A 22,303-nucleotide genomic window follows, 5' to 3' on the forward strand; every position below is an offset into this window, starting at 1 on the left:
TTACATAAATTTAATCTATGCTGTAATTAATCATTAGATAACCGACGTACATACGTTGACTTGGCATGCAGTAAGATTATTTGCTACTGCAAAAAGAGTTTTACTCCGTAAATAGAAATGTATTAAAAACGTTAATTGCATCTTTACGTACTTTCCTCATTTCTTATATATATAACGGAGGCTAGGATCAAAATACAATTCGTGACTTGACTTAAAAGAAGAGTGGTGTGAGTGTGAGGAGTGACAATTATCATAATATGGAGGAAGTGGTGGAAGTAAAGGTGAGTGCTAGACCGAGAGAGACTCAGAGCTCTCTGCAGGGGATTTCAACTCCATCAGAGGATGGGGTCAAAAGCCCATTTGCAACTCGTTTTCTGAGCACCCCTTTAGCCAGCCCCATGAAGAAGGCCATTGAAAACATGCAAGGTTACTTGGGAGAAGTTGGTCGCTTCACCAAGCTTGACCCACAAGACGATTGGCTTCCCATCACCGAGTCAAGGAAGGGAAACGCATACTACGCTGCGTTTCACGTTCTTTCTTCAGGGATCGGATTTCAGGCTCTTGTTCTTCCATTAGCCTTCACCACTCTTGGCTGGTCAGTTTAATCATATTTATATTTTTCTAACTTCTTTTTCCTTTCCTCTTTAGGTATTTGGTTTCCATATTTATGATAATATGGCTATTGGCCAACACCTATTAATTAAGTTTCATATTTATTGGTGTTGATGCAGGACTTGGGGAGTCATATGTCTCTGTGTGGCTTTTACATGGCAGCTCTACACGTTGTGGTTACTGATTCAGCTTCACGAATCGGACTCAGGGTTGCGCCATAGCAGGTACCTCAGACTTGCTATGGCAGCATTCGGTAAGCGTACAGTTATAGTTTTTTTTTTTTTTTTTGGCTATTATTACGTACAAAATCGCCAACTCATACAAAAATGATTTTCGACATCTAAAAACATATATTTGGCACACTTACTTGTAAAAGAGGGAAAAAATATAAGTATCATACAAAAAAAGATCATTGCTCGAACTTACAAGTGCAACGATGGAAAAATTGTGACTCTCAACTAATTAAAAATATCATTATTATGATTATTATGATAATTACTATAAAAAATTAGCAATCTTTTAACACATGATGATTTATATCTGAATAATAATATACAAATTAATTGATACTTTTTAAAATGTTCAGTTAACATAATGTTTTGTATAAATATTTTTTATCCCGTCATCTAATAATATAAAATTATTGAAAATAAATTTATTGATTTTTATATTAACTATTTTTAGTTATTATAAAAGTCATATTTAAAATAATTTTAGATTGGTTAAATATATAAAATTATTATTTTTTAATACATAAAAATTAAAGTCTTAATTTATTGAATTTACTTTTTATATACTGTCAAGTGTAAAGTTAACACACTAATTATATATCACATAATGTAAAACCATGCACTATTTACCCTAACTTATTTGTATGTGGGCCATATATTTTATGCTTATATAATCTAGTTCTTTAAGAAAATAAAATGGAACCAATGTTTCAAAGGAAGTACATATATTATTTATTCATTGAAGTAACTTTAAATCATATCATCTCCTAGTAACAGCATTAAAGTTGAATAATGATGTAGATCTTGCTTTTTTTTTCTTCCTTTTGATGTACTGTGTACATACTTATCTACACTTTAACATCATAAACATTTAGATTTAGCAAATCTTAAGGTAGACTTATTTCAACTATTAAGAAAACAACAAAATGCTGTCTAAAGAGTATTAATTATTTAAAGTGGATGCGATATATGGGTATTATTTCCTTTGGAGATTTAAAATAATATAACCCATCAAATTGACATGACATGTCAAATGAAGAAATGAAACAGAAAAACATCATCTTATACGTGGATCTAAAATATGTCCTCCTCAAAGTTTTATTACATAATTATCTTATTTAATTGGAATAGGGCTATCATTTATAATGATACATGTACTCTGTATATAAAAAATGACTCCTTCTAATCTGTTATTTGTGCTTGATTTTTACATCAGTTTTAATTATTTCAACATCAAATTAATAATTACTCTAAAAGAAGATAAATAATTGACATAGTATATAATTCTACTATTTCTCACTTATATTTTATTATATTTTCTATACACACATTTTAAAATTATTTTTTTCAGAATCAAGGAAGCAACAAAATTATTCCTCGTCAATTTTAAGAACATAGAAAAAACATTTCCCTTTAGATAAAACTTATGTTTGTTGCTCTTTATGCATGCACAAGTTGGTCTGTTAGGTCAAGTTTATGGCTGTTGTATTATGGTTGACCCCGCCTCTCGTGAAAGCAACTTCAAAAGTATATTCTGTTTTATAGAATTTAAAAATAAGCACCATACCCGAATAGTTATAGTGATTAGTGGTGTAACCAATTTTAAATTTATAAGGCGTTGTTGTTGTTTTTTATGATATGTTGACCGAAACAAACCTCGGCAATTGACAAGACAAAGGACAAACGAAACTGCATGCAGGAGAAAAGATGGGAAAACTACTAGCACTCTTCCCAATCATGTATTTATCGGGTGGAACGTGTGTGACACTTATCATGATCGGAGCTGGCACAATGAAGATATTCTTTCAGATGGTGTTTGGAACGCCAAGCCCACTCACAACCATTGAATGGTATTTGGTGTTTACATGCACAGCCATTTTGCTTGCCCAGTTACCAAACCTCAATTCAATCGCTGGGGTTTCCCTCATAGGGGCCATCACTGCAGTGAGTTATTGTGTTCTTATATGTATAGTATCTGTAGTCCAAGGTAGACTTCATCATGTATCCTATGAGCCACGAAGGGGACACTCAGAGTCAGAGGCTAGCATGATTCTTAGCGCGTGGAATGCACTAGGCATCATTGCTTTTGCTTTCCGCGGTCACAATCTTGTGTTGGAAATACAGGTACGTAAAAGTATTGCATGGTCAAACATTTTGTCTGCATTTAAACAGTTAAAAGCATTTATTGTTGCTAAATTGTCCCCCTCAAAATTGTAGGGAACCATGCCTTCGGATGCTAAGCAACCCTCACGCTTGGCCATGTGGAAAGGTGTTATGTTTGCTTACATAGTCATCGCCTTGTGTTTGTTTCCCCTTGCCATTGGAGGTTATTGGGCTTATGGAAATTTAGTAAGTATTATTAATTAATTTCCGTGGTAAGACTTCCTACAATTCCCATTACTTTATCAAAAAGCTCGTTCCAAAATGAAATTATGGGAAGTGCAGGAAGTAACAGTCGTATCCGTGATAGCCTGTTTTTCCAATTATTGACTTTGCGATTGATCATAGAAGCTAACCGCTTGCTCTTTGGTGCCAGATACCTACCAATGGAGGGATGTTAGGTGCTTTGCAAAAATACCACGAACATGATACATCAAAATTTATCATTGCTTTGATAAGCTTGCTAGTTGTTATAAACAGCCTCAGTTCCTTCCAAATCTATGCAATGCCAGTATTTGACAATCTGGAATTCAGATACACCAGCAAGATGAACAGACCTTGCCCGAGATGGCTACGAATAGCTTTCAGGGGTCTCTTTGGGTGCCTAGCATTTTTTATTGCTGTAGCCTTGCCATTCTTACCAAGTTTGGCAGGTCTTATAGGGGGTGTTGCTCTACCAATAACCTTAGCATATCCCTGTTTCATGTGGATACAGATTAAGAAGCCACAAAAATGTAGCACAAACTGGTACATTAACTGGACACTAGGCGTTGTTGGGATGATTCTAAGTGTACTGGTTGTCATAGGAGCCATTTGGGGAATAGTTGCTCAGGGCATAGAGATCCATTTCTTCAATCCCCGGTAGAAATAAGATACTTATACTATGCTCAATCACAACACTGGAAGTTGATTTGCAACTGTTTCATGGACAAGCATGCGGAGCACACAAAGTTGGGGACATTAACTCCCATCAGAAATGAAATTGAGAGAATGTTTGGCTTGTGACAACAGACATTCTATTCTAATTGTTTGATATCGTTCATGAAACATGAGTCATTTTGATGTAAAATATCTGGAAATAAAATGTATTTGCAGAATGTGCCAGAAAAGAAAAATGAAGTTAGTATGTGAATCTGCCCATTAAATATTCCATTGACAATCACAAATCAACTAGGTCTTAGGTCGGATAAGGAAATATTTTCACATCATCACCCAAAGTGAAGTTAAACAAGGGTTACATTCTCCATACAAGGCCAACACCACAAAAAATTATCTTCAAAGGCTAGCAAAGCTAGCAACACTTTGCACCTACCATTTAATCACCTTATGCGCAATATCACATTGCCAAACCTATCTCGCACATATGTTGTCATTATACAATAACTCATCAGATGGTATTTGAGCTTTCAATGTCAAGGGGTCAAAAACTCAATAGTAACTTGCAGCAGTTGCACTATGTATACAGAAACAAACAGCAAAAAGAAATGCCAAATATATAGGTTGTGACAAGATCCTAGCATTACTAAGCCACATTGCCTCCAACAATGATCTAGATCAACCAATTGGATAAGCTTGTCTTGATGTAAGAACCATCAATTATATACTTCAGTCGACTTGCTATGTGTGGAATCAGAGGATACACAATCCAGTGATGAATGATAAGCGAGACCAGTTGAAATGGTCACAAATGGCCAAGACCCTAGCCAGTAAATGAATGGTAAGAGAATAGGAAATATGCCAAAGGTCAAGACTTGATGCCACTTTACATTGACAATGGAAGAAGCATCCTTCGTCTCTTTTTCCTTGCAAGCCTTACTTGCTTTGTAATTTTCATGCATAAAAGCAATAGGATTGTGATGCAGACTAAAATAAAAGCAAGCCGGATGTGCTTGAAGTACAAAGAGACTACGGAAAAGACCAAGAAAGCTAAAATAACAAGTTCCCATATTACAAAAACCACCACATCCACCCTGCACCGCAATAAAGAGACATCATTATCACCAGATTATGTTATTCAAATTTCAAAAAGCATTGACAGACAGAGATAACAATTAATCCAACTAAAAAAGACTGCAAGTATTTTATATGCATTTCAGGGCCACAAGTCATTTGTCTGATAGTGTTCAATTGGTTCAGAAATTTGGGAGGAAAGGGCAATAAAGAGACCAAAATCTACTCATTTTCATTGCACTTCCTACACTAGGGAAATTTTAAGTATATTGCTTTTATTGTTATGACTACAAATTATATATTTTCTGTAAACTGTAATCATTGGTATTTTCCCCTTTGATCCTCTCCCCCTACATTAAAAATCCCTACCACCAGTAATTGTAAAGGTGAAACATTAATTTGTGCTTATGATTAGTGTTGCCATTTCAAGTTCAACAAAAAGTACTGATTGATGGGCACATAAGATTCCAAAGGCTTGGCGAAACAATGATATAATAAGCAAATAAATGTGCTATCAGGAAGAAAAAATTATTTATCAGTACGAACTATGAATTTGAAATCTTTTAGAGAAGCCCCTAAATATTAAACAAGTATAACCTTTTTTTAAAGCAGCAAAATATCTGAGATCAAAAGTGTATGAGAAGAGGAGATCCAGATTGAATTAATAAGGGCATACCTGTCATCCTAACCAATTGGGTTTAAACTTGGAACTTAGCCATAGAGCCTAGACAACTACTCCAGTATATAGTGACAACATCAATTTTGATAACATACCAATCTTCTCCTACTCCTACACATCAAAATCCCCCAAAGTAACAACTAACTATGACTTATTTTGCTTTTTGTAACCAATGAATCTAATAACTACTTGAAGCCACTTTTCACCACCGCCTAATTTCAATATTATACCCAACAAGATACAAGTCCTGCATTTAAGATTAGCAAATAATATGAATCAAAAAACTTGTTTTTCTGTTTGTATTCGTTAACTATCCTTTACCCTGGTTAGGAAAAACTACCTTATTTTTAATAAGATTAGGCACATACCCAAATCAAGGAGTCTAATGAAACGTATGTGCTCGGGAATAAATTGAAAACTAATCCAGACAACCACGCCGAATCGAATCACCCTGTACGTGCCTACCAATTTATTATAATACTATTTTCCTAATCGAATCATATTAACAAGTAACCACAATTTTCATCTTAGTTTTAAACACAACAAAACAAATTGTAACGGGAAATAAGCCAAATCCAAAAAACATTGCAAGTAAGAAAAAAAAATTAGCCTAGCGAAATTCGTGATCTTTCAATCCCGTGGGTACAATAATTGTGAGACAAACAATAAACATGGAAAATAAAAAGGGGTTTTTGATTAATAAAAACAGCGCAAGGATTCATAATTTGAAAATGAAGCATACCTGGAAGTGGTGATGTTTGAAGAAGTGGAGGAGAAGAACGAGACAGAGGCCCAATCATGCTTGGATCGAATCTGATACTCTCGCAGCTGTTCAACCAGATTCGATCGTGTTATCATGGTTCGCTCGCTGTCTCTCTCTCTCTCTCTCTCTCTCCTCCTAAAGCAGAAGCAGAAACTCTGATTCTTTCTCTCTCTAAAACGAAAACGTCGACTATGCGACTTTTTCAGAGCCAGCAAATGAATTTTGATTGTAGTTAGAACGAACTAAACATGCATCCCATTTGTTTTGTTTCAGGCTTTCAGAATTCAAACGGGCCAAACTAGGCTCAATCTATAGGCCCTTAACTAAATTCTGTTCCGGCTCGTAATTTAAGTCAAGAGTATTGTTAATAGTACCTTCATAATTGCTAAGCATACCCCTTCTTTAGCTTAATTTTTTTGACAAAATACCCCTCATAATAGGAAGCGTGTGTTGTATTATGGTGTGTGTTCCAAATACAAAAAATAAATGTGTTTCCATTTGTATCAATTATGAATACAAAATAGAAATTCACTTCCTTTGAATTATAAATTTATGTGAAACAAAAATGTGTTTCCAATAATTATGGGAATCGAGTTTGCATTTTTATGAATGGAATTATAGTTCCAACTACAAAGAAGTCAAGCATAACATAAAACAATGCAAAATACATTTAGTGAAACAAAGTAGTGACAATCATGAGACTTGCTTGTGTATAATTTTTTACTTAAACTAGTCATGGTCAAATCATTAGAGTTGGTTGATGGTTTTGGTTAATACAAGCTTGTCATGATCTAGTTGATGGATCTCGGTTGACAGAAGGAGACCATGAATGAATCTTTGGAGTTCATGGATAGCTCTAGTCGACACAAACAAGTCATGGTCTTTGTGATTAGATTTGAGCGGTGTCACACATATAACTAAATAATATTACAAATTATAATGTTGTAAAATAAAAATTATATATCACAAACATATCCTTACATTTTATAATAGTACCAACTCATGACATTTAAAAATTTCATGATCTAAATTTAAATTTAAATATTATAGGTGGGTCTTACCCATAACATATTTAGTGAGCATTACAACATTCTTTAAAACTACACTAGAATATCAAATTTAAGTTTTTTTTTTTGGATGGAAAAACATCATTAGAAGAATGAAGACTCTACTATAAGTGATTAGTCTAATTTTTTAACAAAAATTAATTACAAATAAAATTGGTACATAAATATTTCAAAACATAATAAAAAAAAGAGAGAAAATGATTTTCTCAAAACAAAAGAGTTAATATTCAGTTATTAGTAATTCAAATTTTCGAGTGATTAGTTTAAAAATAAAATTGATTTTTAAAAGACTAATTAATCATAGAAGCTTATTTCCAGTTCTTTTAAAAATTGTTTTTTTTTTCTTTCTTTCTTGTTTTCAAAAAAATTTCAAAGGTGTGATTATTGATTCATTCACACACAAAAAAATATAGACTTTGTTTTATGAAAATAAGAAACAAACGACACATTTTCATGAACAAGTGATAAAAAAATGTTTCATTAGATAATTTTTTAAGTACTTTTTTTAATACTAAAAACAAATATTATCCTATTAAAAACATATTTAGTCTCAATTTTAAATGATAAGTATTCACTCTGGTCAGTATTATTAAAAAAAACATGTGCAGTTTTAGAAGATTTTACTATTTTTAAATTAAAAATAAATAAAAACTTCATCACATTTTTTTTATTAAATTCCCAAATTTAATATTTTAATTATTATTTTTGAACGAGATAAAAAGAAAAAAAGAGCAACAAGAAAGTAACACAGAGGTGAATCCGGCGATATCGATTGCAATTTGTAATCAGGGAGGTTCTGTTGTAGGTGGATAACCATGGCTTCGTCTTCAGCTTCTCCTCGACCGAGCGCCGCCGCGGAACATTCGAAGAGGATATTAGGGTTTATGGCGCACGCGAAGCAACGGAAGGACAGCTTCATTCAATTCTTCGCCATGACGGGTATCCTTCTATTGAGCATGCGATCTTTGAGCCAGAAGTACAAAATCCACGGCCTCCAAGAAGATATCCACGCCCTCAGGGTCGAGCACGATTCCCTCACCGACCGCATCAACAACATCAAGAACGACCTCCTTCGAGAAGCTTCTCATGACCCCACCGGCCTCTTCGCTTCTCGCCTTCGCCACCTCTTTGCCGAACAACACTGAACCCTTTCGGTTCCTCCTCTCGTGAGTTATTTTTTTCATCTCTCCGAAGAAACAATTTAAATTAACTCGTGAATAATAATAGTCTTTGAAGGTGTTTGTTGCTTTCTGCTAAGAAACATTGGTTCTAGTTGAGGATATGTGTAATGTTTTGCACTTAAAAGATTCGTATTAAATGTAATGTCCTGTGAGGATGAATAGAAGGGATGCAATTAGGAGCGTCTTCATATATGTCTAACAGCTTCAATGTTGATGTTGTGTTTATATGTGAAGTCACTTTGCTGGAGTAATGCTTAATTTTCCCAAAAACTCTGATGCCAAACCATTGTAAATTCCACCACGCCTCAACTGCAATAAGTTTCTTGAGTCTGAATCCACACTCTTCCACATGTGCGACCAATTTACTTTGAGTGATAATTAGAAATATTCACTGGATCTGGCCTTAGATTAAAATCACAAATAGGTGAATCAAGTGTCCTACCTGACCTTATCAATGTTTGCAATCCCTCCATCTCTCTATGTTCTCTGGATTTGGTTAATTCTTTTATCTTGGCTTTTCGTTTTGCAACTATTCTCTATTGCACAACGCTTGATTAATCTAATATGGCTTGCCAAAAACAAATACCCACGCTTTGATTTGGCATGCTTTCCCTTTGAACAAAAAATCCGTGTATACTTAACCTCCGATTTCATTCTTTCATATAGTAAGATGATTACTTCATAGGTTGTGAACTCATGATCACGATTCTTGTTACCACAATTTCATGGACCAGTTATATGGTTATAGTATCTTATAATGAGGTGAGCAACCCTCTCCTCTTTATTTTGAGGGGTTGAGTCAGCTAATCCATTCTCAATTCTAATATGATATCACAACTTATCAGGTCCTAATATTGCTAGTTGAATATATGAGACGTGGGGGTGGGGTAATGTGTGAGGGGTTAGTGAATAGCACCATTGATTGATTCTCAAATTTACTTACCATGAGAAATTATTCGGCATTAGGTATTGTCTACTAAACCAATAAGAGTGAATTTAGATACTTTGCGATATTTTGTTAACTAATGTCCTAGACACACAACAATTAATTTGATTTTCCAATTATTAAATCTTTTACTTTTTATTTTATTTTCAAAAAATGTTTAACGAGTGTTATAATGTCATTTGAAGCAAAACCCTATTATAGATGAAGTTTTGAGCTTAAACCTACCATGTACTTGCTTGGATTGAGTAATTGAAAATTTTGAGAAATTTAAAATCCTAAAAATGAATTTAATTTGTATTTATATACATTGAAAATGTATTTTTTTTATATAATCATCCCATCAGATATGTATAGTCTATTTATAATAACTTTTAAATGTCAAATCCATGATGGTTTTTTTATTGATTAATAGTATAAAAAGATTTATACGGACAAAGCATGGAAATTAAATTCTTTAAAAATTTTAATTACATCAATTAAATTTTCATCATTCTTTGAAATCTTTTTGTTTGGAAAAAATATTTAAATTCATCGATCCTGAAAATAATTTGTTTAAAGTGAGTAATTTAATTTCCTTCATTGTTGAAATAGAATCACAACGTGACTTTATTAGTTAATCTACCAATGTAGACGAATATGGGCATGCAAACTTGTCGACCCAACCTAACCTGACAGAGATTTTATGCTTTGAAAGTGACATCAATGTCAACTCAGATTTCGGATTAGAGAACTTTTAATATTTTTATTTTATTTTTTTATTCATAAAAATTGAATACGTTATAATGTTAATATATTTTATTCAACCAAGTTAATTTTTTTAACATAAATAAATGATATTATTTATATTTTTATGAAAGAAGCTAATTTGTGATTAGCAACGAGAAAAGATACACCTCTGATAATAATAATCGTCTGTACTGCTGAAAATATTATAGAGAAAAATTAACATAAAGCCAACAAAGTTTAATATGATCACCAACCAAAACAGTGTCAAAAAATTAAATAAGTAGGATAAGAAAATTCTAAAGTGACTTAATCAGTCAAAAGTATGCCAGCTTATAAGTAAGATAATGTACAAATAATTCAAGATATTTATATTTAGACACTTAACAAATTACAAACACCTTAACAATACTTCTAATTTTGTTTTTGTTATATTTCTTTTTCCATCATATCTATGACCAAACATATTAATCACTAATTTATCTCCTCTTCCTATCTCTATCAAAAGATGTATACACACGAGAGGTGTATAAGCATATTTTCCGAAAATTTATTGGCTTTAGAAATAAGGGTATACTTGTTTGTAGTTTTGGAGCTTGTTGACAGCCAGAAATAAAAAATCACACAAGTACCCTTTAATTGCTGCCTGGTAGGAATCAAGACATATTAGATTCTCTAACTCCAACTTCAATTTATTAGATAACCAATTATCTGAGTAAACTTCAGCTACCACCTACCAGATCATGAATCTCTTTCTTTCATTTTGGTAGAGGGACTTCCGCTGCCATGTGGGATGGTGACAAATACGGTGGATTGTTTGTACGTGTGATGGGAGACCGGGCAAATGTAAGAGCAGCAGGAAAGATGACACATCTGCATTTGTCAAACGAACGGCTTTGCTTTGCTTCATTAATTGGGAAAAAAAGTCCAAAAAGTACACAATAAAGCTACAATTTTTGTCATTGTACCAACACCAACCAAATTTAAACAGTACCTTTTTTTTTTGTAAATTATATTAAATTGATATGATATATGATGTCAAATTGTCAATAGTGAAAATTTTAGATCTCGTAGATAATTACTATCACAGTTCACAGGGACCAAATTTTAACAGGTAAACACGTAATATACATTGGTCAAGAAACCTACCCAGTCCTCCTTCAAATTGAAGCAACTCCAACCATATTTAATACAAAAAATAAATGAATGGAATCATTAGATTTACACAATTATATCTTTGGTTGCTCCTTATTTTTTCTTTTCTTTGCTTCCTACTTGAAGGTTATTAAGAAGTGCAGACGGTTTACATTCTGATAACATAATATTATAGGCACAAATTATAACATATTATTATCAATATGTGAAAGGGAGATTAAGAACGTGTACTTGAATTTGTCCCAATTGTTTCAATTGAAGAGAGAAAGTTGAGTTCTTATGTGAGAGTAAACTGTCCACTTTTTTGAGAATGTTGTATGTAAAAATTAAAATTGTTTGATTGGGAGACAATTTTCTATCTGACTAACAAATAGTACCGTAGTAGGAATTTCTCTACTGGTTATAAAATGAATGATCCAACCCATTAAGGATTCACTCTTAAACAAAGTCCAATACAATATACATCAATAGTTTGGTATTATAATAATAATTATTGACTATAATGGATTGCTTTAAAAAATCTTAAGTACTTGTATAGGGTTGTTTATTGATAAAGAAAACAATAAATTATTTTCTCTTGATTATTATTAAGAAAATAAGGAGAGATCGATCGTTTTCTTATTTTAATTTTGCAAAGAATACTTGTTTAGTTTGAAGGAAAAAAAACATCTATCGTTTTCAAAATAAAAAAGACCATTTTTTATTAATATTAATTTAAGAAACAGAGAGGTGTTTTAAACCAAACATAGCTTAGCAATCAAATTTCTTTGTCATGTGATTGTCACTCATAATTAAGTTGTAAATTGACAGTAGGGTTTAAGAACATCAAAACAAAGTAACAATTAACAAACCACTACCGGTTCTTCCACATGGGGACATCTAATCTAACTAGGGCCGCAATTTAAAAGTGGAAATTGCGTAGGACTGCTACTCCATCTCCCTTTACTGAATCGCTGAGTTTGGAATATCCTCATGAAGAGGGCCCTTCGGTTTTCTTTGCGTTTGAACGCGTCATGTGTGCCCCTCCCTAACCTGTAAGCACCAAGCATGAAAACAAATCCTTCACCACCCACTGTTTGTAATGTAAGAGTAAGCCCACAAACACAAAGGAATCCATGTGGAAGACAAAACTGCATAGTTCAAATATAATTAAGCTAGTGTGAGGACCCCACGACCGACACTTGCATTTAATTTCTACCCTCTAGAAAAAAAATATTACTTTTTTGTTTCCTGCCAAATTCCCTTCAAATTTTCCCTCTTCTTTTTTTTTTTTTTTAACTTTTTCAATTTTTTTTCACGGCTACATATATTCCATAATTTACATTACATACTCCTCTGTACCGCACCTAAATCTAAATGTGTGCCATCCCTAATCATTTCTGAACCCTTCCCCCGTTCCCCTTTAAAGTCTCTTTGTCCCTTAATAGAGTGGGCATTAAGTACACTATCGGGGAGAGACCAAAGAGTGTGTTGTGTTGTGTTGGTAATTAAGAAAAGAGCAAAAATGCCGCTCAAGTTGGCGGGAGTAGCCACTGTCGGTTCCCTTCTTCTATGTGTTGCTATTTCTCTCTTTCACATCGCTGGGGCCGAAGATCCCTACCGCTTCTTCAACTGGAATATTACTTATGGTGATATTTACCCTCTTGGTGTTCGCCAAACGGTATGAACCTTCTCCATTAGAATTAATTTTTTACACTTTTTTTTTTGTTATATTACTATATCGTACTGCACTGTGTGCATCACTGATTCACTATTGCTGGATTTGGATCATATGGTGAATAATTCACTGCATAAAACATGTCTTGTTTAACAGGGAATATTGATCAACGGGCAATTCCCAGGTCCAGATATTCATTCTGTTACCAACGACAACCTCATCATCAATGTCTTCAACAGTTTAGATGAGCCTTTTCTCCTCTCCTGGTACTCTCTCCCCCTTTGTTCAAACATTTTCGATCTGCGGTTGATGTTAACAATCATTAAGCTCAAAGCATCATAACGTGGGTTAGATCAAAAAGTGCATGTGATTAGAGTATTTTTTAAAATATAAAAAAATGTTTCTTTGTTTTGATGTCGATCCAGTGGGGGCATGTCTGATGCATGCTTGAGTCGGTTACACATTGCTTTAGACACTTCTTTGCTTTGGATGTTTGTTAAGTCATATGATTCGTCTCCGGCTGGAAAGTGGAAACACTGAAATTTGCCATGTGCTGGACCGACGAATGTGTAGACGCGGTTCTAGATCTAGCAGCTCGCTGCTCTTTCATACAGTATATTACAATGAATGTACACTAAAAAGGAAAGTATTCTCATGTTTAAAAAATGTTCTAAGCAAAAATAAAAAATGCTAAAAATGAACATTATATTCTTTCTGAAAAGGACAAAGACACGTGATTGCCACACTATGCAATGTTTGGGTGGGAGAGGAAAGTGTGGGAGAAGGGACGTAGGTTATCTTTTTAGTTTTAGAATCACGATGTAAATTTTTTTAGAATGTGAGTGTAATTTTTTTAGAAATTTACATCAATGTTTAAAAACTTTCCTCTCTCAGAAAATGTATTAGTGTTTTATTTTTATGTTGAAGTATTAATGTGATGGCCTGTTTACCTTTTTGTAATTTTTTTTATTTTGTAAATTATGCTGGGCAACAATTAATGTCATGGATCGTTTACCTTTTTCTCTTTCTCTTCGGCAACAGTCTGTCGTGGACCGGAATCCACGGTGACTTATAAACTACTCCACATCTGTTTCCTAAAATCACGAGCGCTAGGTTGGGGATGGAAATCACATTATAAGATATTTTCAACTTTCAACCCATTTATGTTTCTTTAAAAAACAGTTATTACATTAAATTTATTAATTATTTATAAATTTTTTTCTCTTTATTCATTGACTTATTTTTTATTAATATTTAGAGAATAAATAATTAAATAAGTTTATATAAGAAAAAAATAATTAATACATTTAAAAATAAAAAAATCCTATAAAAACAAATAAATTTTAAAAAATCCTATAATTAAGAACAGAGAGAGAAAGTATAAAGTATTAAGATTAAGACTCAATTATTAGATATAATTAATTTTAAATTACTATATTAAGTATAACTAGAATACGTGTTCTAATTAATGTTACAAATTAATTTTTAAGTAGTAATTTAAGTTACAAATTTAATGTTAAAACCTTAGTAACTAATGTAATAAAATTGTTGAAATTTGAATTGAAGAGAATCTTGAAAATACAAATAAAAAATAAAAGGGAAAGGAGGAGAAAATAAAGGATCAAATGTGATTTTTTATAGAAAAATGAAAAAGATTACTACAATAAAATTAAAGATCCTTTCCAGAAAAAAAACATTTATTGAATCTTAATAAATTAACGTTATTTATCTGCCTGCGGAATTATTATTAGGCCAGACATTTAAACGATACTACGACTCATATTTACTGTCTGACACTGTGATGGATGGCTATTAGGATAAAGTATAGAATATGGGAATCCATCTAATTAAGTAAGCAAAATTGTTACAAAATTACATAGATATTATTGCATAAAAGATTTAAGCAACGTAATTAAAGTATGAGTTTAATGATACAGGAATGGGATCCAGCAGAGAAGGAACTCGTTCGAAGATGGTGTTTTTGGAACAACATGCCCCATTCCAGCAGGGAAGAATTTCACTTACATCCTTCAAGTCAAAGATCAAATTGGGACCTTTTACTACTTCCCATCCCTTGCATTCCACAAAGCCGCTGGCGGTTTTGGAGGCATTAGAATCCTTAGCAGGCCAAGAATTCCAGTCCCATTCCCTGATCCAGCTGGTGATTACACTGTCCTCATTGGAGATTGGTACAAGTCCAACCACACGGTAATAAATTACTACTTCTTTTCATTTCCTCATTAATGCTTCGTAATTTCCTTCATTACTACGCATTACCAATTTCTGTTTTTTTTTTTTTATATATATAGCAAGTGTCATTGCTGCACACACAGATGAGACTAATGAACATAAGCTAAAATAGGATGGGAGTTTTTTTTTTTTTACTGAAAAATGGGATGGGGGTTACTTACTTTAAAAAATACCAATTACTATCAAAATCAAAATTTAAACTGAATTTTATCATAAATTTTTAAGCCGTCGAACATTATCAATAACTTAACTGGGAATTCAGTAAAAAACAAAAAACTTAACTGGGAATAACTCCATTTAGTGTGTTCACCTTTTTAAAATATTTTTATTCTTAACTATTTCACTATTTTATTTAACTTCCAATTTCCGTTAGTTCATTTTTTAAAACAAGTCATAGCCCATTCCATGTACAATTAACCTCCAATTTCAGACCCGTGCCTTTTTTGGCACTAAGTTCTCAATAATGGACGTTTGATTTTCTCGTGTCTAATTCGAGCAGACCCTCATACATTTTCAAGAAGCAAGGAATTATCCCAACCTAAAAAAACCATAAACATCCATCATCTTACTACTTTTTCTTTCTTTCTCCTTTTCTATGTGCTCAGTCCCCACGTTGCCGCTTTCTCTGTCTTTCTTTGAGTAAATGGCAAGGAAAATTTTCATTACCATTTATTATAGTATGCGTCTTTTTAAATATTTTAATTTAATTTAAAATATTTGTTATTTAAGAAATTTTAAATATTCAAGTATTACGTATAGTAGTAATATACTATGAGACAGATCCTGTGAAGAGTCATGCAATGACTTGGTTCGGTGGCAATCCCTTATGATTCCCAAGCATTGCGTGTCAATAAATATTCATTTACTCGTTCTACGTAGGAAATAGCAAACTTGGGAGTTGGCATTGCAATTTTTTTGCTTTGTGTGCCCAGAGATAAGCTTCTTCTATCGGTGACTGCATCATCTATAGCCAATTTGGCAGGTGGTCATCTGTCTATCTCAACAGCATCATCCACGTTCTATGCAAATTATCATATACGGTAGAATATACTATTAAAACTGTTATAAATGTTTAACTGCTTTTTTTTGTTCTATGTATAGTATTACCAAAGTTAATGGATTATAAAAATATTAAAAATTATTATATCATAGAGAAGGGGTAATATATGGTTTGATGTTTGATCCTACGTTTATGTGTATGAAGTAAATATTTATTGGCACATATTAGTTCTTAATTTCTAGTCTGAGATACGCTGAGTTTTTTTTTTTTATTAAAAAAAAAACAGTAACTAAATATCAAGATACCAATAATTATTGCTCAACTACTTATATCTCTTACAGTCTTTGGCAAGCTGGAAATGAATGTTCGCATTTACAACTTGGTGTGAGTAAACATTTGTAGTTCATAAAATAAACGAGAATATTTATAAAACACGTGGTGGTGGTAAATGAATATTGCTAAAATGTTCATTCAAATATCCTTTTAGCTTGTTTCTTATATCAGATATTATTGATTTTAATAGCATGCATCTGTATATATATTTGGCCACTTAGTGATATTTTTTTGGCTACTAAGTGATACTTATTTCAACAAATAGATCAAACACTTACTTTTTTTTAACTAATTAGTTAGTAAAAGTTAAGGATTAAAAAATTAAAAAAAAATTATTTCCTCTGATTTCAAATATAAGAAAAATATATATTTTTCTTCACCTCAAATATAAAAAAATTTGAACTAACTTTATCTTATTTAATGTTATTATCTCTAAAATACTTTTATCTAATTAAGATACTAATTTTAATGATTTTTTTTTATTTTTGATATCAAATTTGAATGAAGAATAAGTTAAAAAATATCTTTTAATTAAAATTAATATAATTAAATATGATTAATTAACTTAGTTAGTTTGACATGTTTTATTTTCTTATATTTGAGAACTAAAGAGAGTATGTTTGAATATGTTCTACTCAATTAAAACCTTACTTGATGGGAATTTTTTTCTGAGAAATTTAGAAATTAGATAAGTAATACTGCTGTAGTATTTTTGGTTGGACTTTAATTGAAAAGAAAAATTAAAAAATCTGTGGATTATATGCAGACTTTGAAAGCCCGTCTTGATAGGGGCAAGAAGCTGCCTTTTCCCGATGGAATCCTTATCAATGGTCGCGGACCTAATGGAGTGTCTTTCAACGTTGAACAAGGTATTCAATTCAGTCCATCTAATTTGTCTGTTAATAAAAAACAAAGAATAATTTTGATACATGATCTTTTTTGCTATGTTGTTTATCATTCATGTCCACAACAGGAAAGACTTATAGGCTTAGAATATCAAACGTGGGGCTGCAACACTCCCTTAACTTTAGAATCCAGAACCACAAAATGAAGCTGGTAGAAGTGGAAGGAACGCACACCCTTCAGACCATGTACTCCTCTCTTGACGTTCATGTAGGGCAATCTTATTCGGTGCTGGTAACTGCAGACCAACCTGCTCAAGACTATTACATTGTGGTTTCCACACGATTCTCCTACAAGGTCCTCACCACCACTGGAGTGCTTCGCTATAGCAACTCCGCAGGCCCAGTATCAGGCCCACCCCCTGGTGGACCTACAATCCAAATTGATTGGTCTTTGAACCAGGCCCGCTCAATTCGGTATATATTTTAGCTGCTTTATATATCTACTCCACAGTCCCCAAGACAAACAAAAACAGCCCAAGAAGAAACCTTTTTTAAGTTCAAATTCAATTTTACCCAAAATCTTTATTTGATAGTATATTTTAAAAGGACTTGGTTAATCAAAATTAATTTTGTAAAAATTTGGCATTAAAATTATAATATTTTTTAGTATATGAGAGAAAGAAATTAAGTTTCATTTTTATATATTGGTATAAGAAATTTTATATTATCAATCATAATATTTAAGTTGCTAGACTACTAGTATAATTATTTTATGAGTTTAATGATCATGTATATCTTTTTCATTAGTAATTTGTAATTAAATAATAATATAAAATTCTTTTACATTAAATGTATAATTTTTTTTATCTTATTTTATGTGTTTAATAATAATTATATATTGTTATATAATCATCAATTAATATAATTTTTATAATAATTATTATAAAAGACAATAAATTTTTAATGCATTATGATTTTTTATTGGACAACAAAAGTACACAGCCTTATTTTTTTTCCTCTTTTATTTTAGTACCGTGTATGGAATAATTAATTACGTTTTAATACATGATTTCAGGACAAACCTTACAGCAAGTGGACCGAGGCCAAACCCGCAAGGATCGTACCATTACGGTATGATAAACACGACGAAGACGATCATACTGGCGAGTTCCGCTGGTCAAGTAAATGGGAAACAAAGATACGCAATTAACAGCGTGTCTTATGTTGTCCCAGACACCCCTCTTAAGCTCGCCGATTACTTCAAAATCTCCGGTGTTTTCCGCCCCGGAAGCATATCTGACAGACCCACTGGCGGCGGCATTTACCTTGACACATCTGTGTTACAAGCTGACTACAGAAATTTTGTCGAGATTGTCTTCCAAAACAACGAGAACATCGTTCAGAGCTACCATCTTGATGGCTACTCTTTCTTTGTCGTTGGGTAACCACTTATAACTTTGCATACTTAAATTCAACTACAAGTATATGCATATCATTGATTGGAAAGTACCAAAATGATACAAATGTCTTCTCAAAATATATTTTACTAAATAAAGTGTCAGATATTTCATATTTAACTAGTGGTTGACCAAAATAATGTATATAAGTATGAACGTTCCTGAACTCATTAGTTAGCTTTTAATATTAAGTTTAGCCTAAACTCAAATTCTAAAATGATACTTGAACTTATATTAGTGTTTGTTGGCGTGGCTATTCGATCACTTGTTATTGGATCATTTGTACATGTTTAGTTTATAAACCTCATGTTTGAAATGTCTAGTCCTTAGCATGAGGAGGAATATTGAATTGGAGTTCTCACAGAGTCACATTGACTACTAATATGATCAAAATAGTGTAGATAAGGGGAGGATAGCTTTCACCTCATGAGCTAGTTCTTGGAATTCAGTTAGATCCAAATCAAAATTGTAATAAAAAGTAAAGAAATTTTATTGTGTTCTCACATGGGCTAGTAATATTTTTTTATAGCTTGCTTTCATATAAAAGTATCATATAGCATTTACTAATAGTTTGTGTTTGGCTTTCTGAATTGGAGTAAAAACATTTCAATTGTATATGTAATTGTTGGTCTAAAATGTGTCAATTATATATGCAGTATGGATGGGGGACAATGGACAACTGCTAGCAGGAACCAGTACAATCTCCGAGATGCAGTTGCACGTTGCACCACACAGGTGAGAATCAGGCATGGTTCTTGGCCATGTCCTTAATTTTATTTCTGATTACTTGCTTGCTGGTTTAGAATAGAACTAAGGGATGCTTTGGTTCTTGATTTTGTTTTTGTTCAGGTATACCCCTTTTCATGGACTGCTATTTATATTGCCCTTGACAATGTGGGAATGTGGAACTTGAGGTCTGAGTTTTGGGCACGACAATACCTTGGGCAACAGTTATATTTGCGCGTTTATACAACATCAACCTCAATCAGAGACGAGTTCCCTGTTCCAAAGAATGCAATTCTTTGTGGTAGGGCAAGTGGGAGACACACGCGACCCCTTTGAGTTAGCAAGGGGTCCACGCTTGAGGAGGCATTCTAGTTTTAGAATACGAAAAGTAGTTCTAATTTTATAGTTGAGTGCTTTCGTTTATTTATTTTATGCTATGCTCCAATGGGATGATGAGTATGTATGATTTTATCCCTAAATGACCCCAGCTCGAGGTCACATTAATTCTTTCCCAGAGAAAGATAGAGAGTGTGTGAGAGAGAGAATATATATTATATTCCCTTTGTATTATCTCGGATTTTACTAGTATTGTTATCAAGAAGGGTGAATCTGATCGCGAAAGTTGGCGTTTGGAACCTGGCTAAGCAGGGTCTGTGATTCATTTAATTGTTGTAGCTGTGCAGAACTTTTTAATTTCAATTGCTATATGCCTACGTAGTTTTTACATTTCCTTCTGCAATATTGACATCAGAAACGACGCAAGATGCTGAAATATTTATGATTCGGAAGCTTAAGCATTATCTACAAAAAGCTTGAACAAAATCTGCTTTTTTATTTTGTCAGTATGAAATAAAAAAAACAGCAAGAGAAAAGCAAAAAACAACCTTCTAAGGAACACAGCTCTTATTGCATCGGCCAACAGCAGAGGCTGAACTTGAAAAGGACATTGGTCGATGACTTGAAATTGATGATCTGAATCTGCTATAACGAAGAGTGAACTAAATCTGCATTAGTAATTAAGGGTGTTCCTAACCTGTTCCCACTGAATTAGTGAATTGACTCATTCTACCAAAATTTCCCTTCCTAATCAGTCCCATTGAGACCACTATTTTTTTTTTATGTTCCTATTCACACCACCACTATTTTATTTTTTGAAAGACATTGACACCACTGTCACTAACCCACAAATATGATATATTATATTGGACTTCATTACTATCCCGGGGTCTATTTCTCCCTGGCTAATAAATAAAATTCTTGAGTGTTTAGATGATAAAGTACTTTAAGATAGTACTACAAAATTCTTTGAAAAAAAGATATTACTACAAAAAAAAATTGAAATCAAATACAAGTTAAATTTCTTTATTCAAATAAATAATTTGAAATACAAAGAATTTGTATTACTCTATTAAAAAAATCAATTATTTTATCAAAATAAATTATTTAAAAAATCAAATGAATTTAATTGATGTAATTAAATTTTTATACATTTTAAAAATTCTTTAAAATTTTAAAATTTCATATCCAAACTAAACATCAAATAATTTCACTTTATTAAATGATAAAAAAACATAAGTTAAAATGTTCAAAATAAAATTATTTATTTTATCTATTTTTTTAAATGTCACAATGTCTAATTCAATGTGTAGTGTGACACTTAATAGGTGTATTCAATTAGGATTTGAAAGGATTTTAAATGGTTTTTAATTTTTTTTAAAGTATTCAATCAAGATTTTAACAGGCAAAATTGTAAATTTGATCCCCAGTTTATCTTTAGTTTCGAATTTGGTCCCCAATAATTTAATTTACGAATTTGATCCTCTAGGACACAATTAGACGTTGACCATTAACAAGTGATGTTGACTGTCACGTGTCACGTTCTTATTGGATGGTGACTGTCACGTGTCATGTTGTGATTAAATGTCAACTTCATGATGAAATACAATGTTGTTTTCATTGACCAATCAGAGCATGACACGTGGCAGTCATTATCCAATAAGAACATGACTTGTGACCGTCAACATCACTTGTTAACTGTCAACATCCAATTGTGGTCTTAGGAATCAACATTGCACGATTTTACAAAATAGGAGGACCAAATTCGTGAATTAAATTACTAGGGGACCAAATATGAAACTGGAGATAAATTGAGGGACCAAAAATGCAATTTTTCCATTTTTAAATAATACAAATAAGTCTTATGATATTCAATCAAGATTATTAGGATTTTTTAAGGAATTTAATAAAATTTGTTGGTATTCAATTAAAAAATTTGACAACTTAAAAAAAATCTCACAATATTCAAAATTATACAAATTTTGATGGATTCTTTTTTTATGATAACTTATAATGAATTTCATGAGATTTTTTAATAGAACATACATATCAAACAATCTTATCCAAACTCTTGAGATTTTAATGAACTTTCTTTCTTTTTGACATATTTTTCTTTTCCCATCTTACATAATTCATTATCTCTTTGTTGAAAGTCCTATATGCTCATAATTTTTTTACTCTTTTGACCCTTGAATAACATGTCTTGTAAGGTGTGATATGAGACATTTTCATA

The 22,303-nt window shown here is 32.3% G+C and overlaps 4 protein-coding genes across 4 annotated transcripts; 3 read left to right on the forward strand and 1 right to left on the reverse strand.

Moving 5' to 3' along the window:
• Positions 1-201: 201 nt before the first annotated feature.
• On the forward strand, positions 202-4,117 carry LOC100788860 (lysine histidine transporter-like 8). The gene is made up of 5 exons (XM_003527599.5): positions 202-595; positions 732-865; positions 2,542-2,966; positions 3,060-3,191; positions 3,379-4,117. The coding sequence occupies exons 1-5, from the start codon at positions 258-260 to the stop codon at positions 3,865-3,867; spliced, it is 1,518 nt and encodes a 505-aa protein (XP_003527647.1). The 5' UTR covers positions 202-257; the 3' UTR covers positions 3,868-4,117.
• Positions 4,118-4,122: 5 nt separating this feature from the next.
• On the reverse strand, positions 4,123-6,629 carry LOC100814378 (uncharacterized). The gene is made up of 2 exons (XM_003527399.4): positions 6,374-6,629; positions 4,123-4,972 (listed from the first exon to the last, which is right to left on the reverse strand). The coding sequence occupies exons 1-2, from the start codon at positions 6,487-6,489 to the stop codon at positions 4,765-4,767; spliced, it is 324 nt and encodes a 107-aa protein (XP_003527447.1). The 5' UTR covers positions 6,490-6,629; the 3' UTR covers positions 4,123-4,764.
• Positions 6,630-8,168: 1,539 nt separating this feature from the next.
• LOC100500598 (uncharacterized) lies at positions 8,169-8,893 on the forward strand. The gene has a single exon (XM_003527405.5). The coding sequence runs from the start codon at positions 8,277-8,279 to the stop codon at positions 8,604-8,606; it is 330 nt and encodes a 109-aa protein (XP_003527453.1). The 5' UTR covers positions 8,169-8,276; the 3' UTR covers positions 8,607-8,893.
• Positions 8,894-12,160: 3,267 nt separating this feature from the next.
• Positions 12,161-20,355, forward strand: LOC100776222 (L-ascorbate oxidase homolog). Its single transcript, XM_003527413.5, has 8 exons — positions 12,161-13,126; positions 13,280-13,389; positions 15,061-15,331; positions 17,473-17,575; positions 17,680-18,025; positions 18,627-18,992; positions 19,665-19,743; positions 19,858-20,355. Exons 1-8 carry the CDS (start codon positions 12,971-12,973, stop codon positions 20,068-20,070), a joined length of 1,644 nt encoding a protein of 547 aa, XP_003527461.1. The 5' UTR covers positions 12,161-12,970; the 3' UTR covers positions 20,071-20,355.
• Positions 20,356-22,303: the final 1,948 nt, after the last annotated feature.

This window comes from Glycine max, chromosome 6 (assembly GCF_000004515.6).
Source record: "Glycine max cultivar Williams 82 chromosome 6, Glycine_max_v4.0, whole genome shotgun sequence".
Taxonomy (NCBI): Eukaryota; Viridiplantae; Streptophyta; class Magnoliopsida; order Fabales; family Fabaceae; genus Glycine; species Glycine max.

Coding starts and splice junctions, on each gene's coding strand:
- LOC100776222 (XM_003527413.5), top strand. CDS start 12,971: ATGCCGCTCAAGTTGGCGGGAGTAGCCACTGTCGGTTCCCTTCTTCTA. Junction 13,127..13,279: donor CTCTTGGTGTTCGCCAAACG/GTATGAACCTTC, acceptor CTTGTTTAACAG/GGAATATTGATCAACGGGCA. Junction 13,390..15,060: donor GAGCCTTTTCTCCTCTCCTG/GTACTCTCTCCC, acceptor TTAATGATACAG/GAATGGGATCCAGCAGAGAA.
- LOC100788860 (XM_003527599.5), top strand. CDS start 258: ATGGAGGAAGTGGTGGAAGTAAAGGTGAGTGCTAGACCGAGAGAGACT. Junction 596..731: donor GCCTTCACCACTCTTGGCTG/GTCAGTTTAATC, acceptor GTGTTGATGCAG/GACTTGGGGAGTCATATGTC. Junction 866..2,541: donor ACTTGCTATGGCAGCATTCG/GTAAGCGTACAG, acceptor AACTGCATGCAG/GAGAAAAGATGGGAAAACTA.
- LOC100500598 (XM_003527405.5), top strand. CDS start 8,277: ATGGCTTCGTCTTCAGCTTCTCCTCGACCGAGCGCCGCCGCGGAACAT.
- LOC100814378 (XM_003527399.4), bottom strand. CDS start 6,489: ATGATAACACGATCGAATCTGGTTGAACAGCTGCGAGAGTATCAGATT. Junction 4,973..6,373: donor TCAAACATCACCACTTCCAG/GTATGCTTCATT, acceptor ATTGCGGTGCAG/GGTGGATGTGGTGGTTTTTG.